We start from the raw sequence: 4,436 nt of genomic DNA on the forward strand, positions 1-4,436 counted from the left end.
AAAAAAAAAAAAAAAAAAAAAAAACTCAGAGAATACACAGTAGGGAATCTTTCAGGAGAGATTCAGGCACTTCACGAGATGGGCTCAGCATGCTGCTTGCTGCTGCTTTGAAGATGAGGCTACAAGTCAAGGGAAGTGGACACATTCTAAAAGCAAGACTCACCAGCAAAGAAATAGGACCTTAAGTCTTATAATCTAAAGAAAGGAAAAAACGGGTTGTCTCCTAGACCCTTCAGACAAAAAGTCTGCCTGAATATCTTCGATCTAGCTTGGTGAGACCCATCTAGCTTCTGATCGTAGTATTTAGGATGAGTTCTGCTATTTAAAATCAGTAAGCTTTAGAGCACAGGCGTCCGAGCCTTGTAATCCTAGTATGTGGGGTATGAACACAGGAGATGCAGTTATAGAGGAGCCTGGGCTATAGAGACAGACCATGACCAAGAAATGCTTGCAGTGGTCATTGTAGCAGAAAGAAATTGACATCTATAATCTTTCAATATAATGTATATTAAGTTGGAACTGCTTTAAGATCAAAGAGGTCATTCCCCAACAATAAATTCTAACCTTGAAACGCCAAAAACAGAAGGCAATTAAATGTTAGTTTTTTACATTCTGTCTTCTCCATTATCACTAGGTCCTTGACAACATATCGTTACCATACAGCATCTTGTTCAAAGTTTTGTTTACTTTTTTGTTAAAAAACAAAAACTGGGTCTCACTATGTAGTCCTAGCTGGCCTGGAACTCAGAGATCTGCACTGATATAAAAGGCTTGCATATCTGTGTTTCAGAAAGGAACACAACACAGGCTAAAGGGCGGTGGTGCAAGCGTTTAATCCCAGCACTTGAGGAGGCACAAGGAAGGTGGAACTCTGTGAGTTCAAGGCCAAGCCTAGTCTACAAAACAAGAGCTACAGAGAAACCCTGTCCTGGGAAAAAAAAGAAAAAGAAAAAGAAAGAAAGAAAAAAAAGAGAAAAAGAAAGGAACATGGTTCTTACCCACAATGTAATCAATTTTTTTTGTGGTAGTACCAGGGACTAAACCCACAGCCTATGCTCCATCACTGAGCTGCCAGCCCTCAGGTTTAAACATAAAAACACTATCTGGGGACCCAGACCAGTGATTAAGAGCACTTCCTAGGGCTGGAGAGATGGCTCAGTGGTTTAGAGCACCGGCTGCTCTTCCAGAGGTCCTGAGTTCAATTCCCAGCAACCACATGGTGGCTTACAACCATTTGTAATGAGATCTGGCGCCCTCCTCTGGCGTGTGGGCATACATGGAGGCAGAATGTTGCATACATAAGAAATAAATAAATCTTTAAAAAAAAAAAAAAAAAGAGCACTTCCTATTCTTCTCTAGAAGACCAGAGTTCAGTTCTGAGCACCGATGTCTAGGGTCTGGTAATCACTTGCAACTCAAGCTCTAGAGCATCGAATTCCCTCATCTGGCATCCATAGGCACCTGAACATCCGGAGTACACACAATAAAGATAAGTACTGGGGTGGGGGGTGGGGCAGCATGATTACTATCTGGCCATAGTAGCCCATGCCTGTAATCCTAGCACTTGGGGAAAGGAGCAGAAGTCAAAAAGGTAGGAAGACCACAAGCTGGAGGCCAGTCTGGGCTAGATCAAAATAACTGAAATGAATATGCTGAAATGAGGCATTTCCACAAAGAAAATTAAGTTATCGTGCAGGCATTGCGTAAAGTTAAAAGGAACAAGGCAAGCGAGGTACTTCGCATCTAGAATCTCAGCATCTGAAGGTTGTTTCCAGACTAGTTTGGGCTACACAGGAAGCCCCTAACTCAAAAAAAAAATCAAAAGAACAGCATGGCTTTCAGTAATTTTTGCAATTATTCGGAAAACATGATGCAACGGGGGAAAAAGGGTTTTGTAAATGTCCTAGTGAGTTCAGACGAGATTAAGATGTACTTTCCTCCAACTTTGGCTAGAAACCACTGCCAAACTTGGGGGCTGTTTTCCAACACCGGTTTTAAAACTTCTTCAGATGCTAGGAAAAGAGAGCAGTTACACAGCCACAGATCCCAGACTTCACAAGACCGTGCTACACCAGGGCAGAGTAGCGCTGAGACCTCTGACAGGCGGGCCCCCCCACGCCCCGTACCCACCCAGCACTGCGGAGCTAGTGCTCAGCACGCACTCCTGCCCCAGGCCATGGATCAGCTGATAACTGGCGCCCGCAGCGCTGCAGCGATCCGGGGTGGACACAAACTCCTGCAGTTGCTGCAGCCAGCCGCGGACACCGGCTCCCGCGTCCGCCATAGCGCCAGCACCCGCTTCGCGCATGTGCGACGAGGCCCCGAAAGTCCCGGCGGGAGCGCTCGCTCGTACTCCGGCAGGAAGGGTGAGCGCGCACACCCACAGGCCTGACGCTACGCCGCGCCTGACTTGTGCACCTCGGAAATCAAGGGGACAGAAACCTGTCAGTCTAACCGAGCGAGGTACCACAAGAGTCCACTGTACTTGGGACGCTGCAGACGTAAACACGCCGCAGGCAGAAGAGGGACCAGCCCGCCGCGGGTTTCCCGCCAAAGCTCGGTCCTGCTGCAGACTAGCCCATCGGAGGAGAGGGGTGGACAGGGTGAGGCCGCCGCTCTTCCACTGAGACGGCCGCCTACAACTCCCCTGCGGGCGGTGTTGGTGCTTCCCGGAGGCGGAGCTACGCGAGTCTGCCTCTGTGATTGGCCGGGAACTTCCGCTCTCAGGTCACGCCCACCCCACGCCAAGGGCGCAGAATGGCGCCTTCCGGAGGCGGAGCTAGGGTCTCTTGCCTCTGTGATTGGCCGGGTGCTGCTGTGCGCTGTGACGACAGTGCGCCTGGCGGGAATCGGCTCTGCGTTCCGACCCGGAAAGCTCTGCACGGTGCCGGCTGTACCAGCTAACCCGGATCCAAGAGTCTGGACGACTCGGAGCCAGCTTCTCCTTGTGGCGTAGGTACCGCAGCACCATGTCGTCCCCGGCGTCGACTCCGAGCCGCCGCAGCAGCCGACGCGGACGAGCCACCCCAACCCAGACGCGTGAGTCCCCTCATCTTTCGCTTTCCGCCTCGTGTCTATTCCCGCAGCACCGTGGAATGTCCTGGGGCCTCCGAGCCTGGTGCTTGGTTGACAGGCCTGGGCAGATAGTGAGTGGCCTCTGGCCGCTCAGATACTGATGACTGCCTGGGCGCTCACCTCCGGGCTGTCCGGCCTGGGCAGCTCCGTTGTTTAAAAATGCCAATTCCTTTTCTCTCTGTTCGGAGTCGTTTGTGGGTTTGGTTTTTTGTTTTGTTTTGTTTTTATGTAATAAGACTACTTGAGAGGCACATCCTGGAAGACTAAGCTTGAGCGTTTGATACTATTGTTTTGTTTTGTTTTGCGTGCCGGAAGTGAGAAGTGAGGAGACCAGCAGGTCATCTCCCAGCCGGAGACGGAGAGGCGAAGATTCTTCCACTGGCGAGCTGCCGCCGATGCCCACCTCTCCAGGAGCGGACCTGCAGAGCCCAGCTGCACAGAGCGCCCTGTTTTCCAGCCCTCCTCAGATGCATTCCTCAGGTGGGTGTCTGCAGATGTGGGTTATGCTTTGGTCGATAAGAGTCATCAGCGGTCTGGATGGGATGGCTGGTTTAGCAGTTGTTGTGATGCCCAAGCATTTTTCAGTGTGAACTGGTGTAGATTCTCACTGAAGCAGCTGGGGAGGGAGGCAGAATTGGTACAAGCTGTGACCCAATGAGCCAAGGAAGCAGATTTTATAGTAGAACTGCATCTTTGGGGTATGATGTGCTACCGGGATTTCTTCCGTGGTGAAGGTGAATATGTTGTTTTTGTAGCTATTCCTTTGGACTTTGATGTTAGTTCGCCGTTGACATATGGCACTCCCAGCTCTCGAGTGGAAGGAACCCCAAGAAGTGGGGTGAGAGGCACCCCAGTGAGGCAGAGGCCAGACCTGGGCTCTGCTCGGAAGGGTCTGCAGGTGGATCTGCAGTCTGACGGAGTGAGTACGGAGCAGCTCTGGGAGCGGAACGTTTCTGGAGCCTAAGGTAGGTAGTTCCGTTAACCTGTTTCTGTCGTCTCCTCTGTAGACAGCTGCAGAAGACATCGCAGCAAGCGAACAGTCTCTAGGCCAAAAACTTGTGATTTGGGGAACAGATGTGAATGTGGCAACATGCAAAGAAAATTTCCAGGTAAGCTTATGGATACTAAAAACTCATCCCTGAGACTTTGGGAGAACGTGCTGGTAATCTTATGTTGGTAGCCATGATGCATAGCAGCAAGTTGTTTGTGGTGTAGAATTTTATTTCTAAAATAATTTATGTTATGCAAAACATGGTGATAAACTTTTTATTAAGATTTTGATACTTGCCGGGCGATGGTGGTGCACGCCTTTAATCCCAGCACTCGGGAGGCAGAGGCAGGTGGATCTCTGTGAGTTCGAG

General features: G+C 50.1%; 2 protein-coding genes across 2 annotated transcripts in view; one reads left to right on the top strand and one right to left on the bottom strand.

Annotated features, from left to right (window-relative positions):
- Positions 1-2,284, bottom strand: part of Prkdc (protein kinase, DNA-activated, catalytic subunit) — a 174,764-nt gene extending 172,480 nt beyond the window's left edge. Inside the window, exon 1 of the mRNA XM_013354879.2 lies at positions 2,131-2,284. Within this exon, the coding sequence (XP_013210333.1) occupies positions 2,131-2,284 (154 nt within the window). The remainder of the gene's footprint in view (positions 1-2,130) is intronic.
- Positions 2,285-2,841: 557 nt separating this feature from the next.
- Positions 2,842-4,436, top strand: part of Mcm4 (minichromosome maintenance complex component 4) — a 15,301-nt gene continuing 13,706 nt past the window's right edge. Inside the window, exons 1-4 of the mRNA XM_026777620.1 lie at positions 2,842-3,039; positions 3,391-3,555; positions 3,831-3,994; positions 4,083-4,184. Of these exons, the coding sequence (XP_026633421.1) occupies positions 2,970-3,039; positions 3,391-3,555; positions 3,831-3,994; positions 4,083-4,184 (501 nt within the window). The 5' untranslated portion in view covers positions 2,842-2,969. The remainder of the gene's footprint in view (positions 3,040-3,390; positions 3,556-3,830; positions 3,995-4,082; positions 4,185-4,436) is intronic.

This window comes from Microtus ochrogaster, unplaced genomic scaffold (genome assembly GCF_000317375.1).
Source record: "Microtus ochrogaster isolate Prairie Vole_2 unplaced genomic scaffold, MicOch1.0 UNK77, whole genome shotgun sequence".
NCBI lineage: Eukaryota > Metazoa > Chordata > Mammalia > Rodentia > Cricetidae > Microtus > Microtus ochrogaster.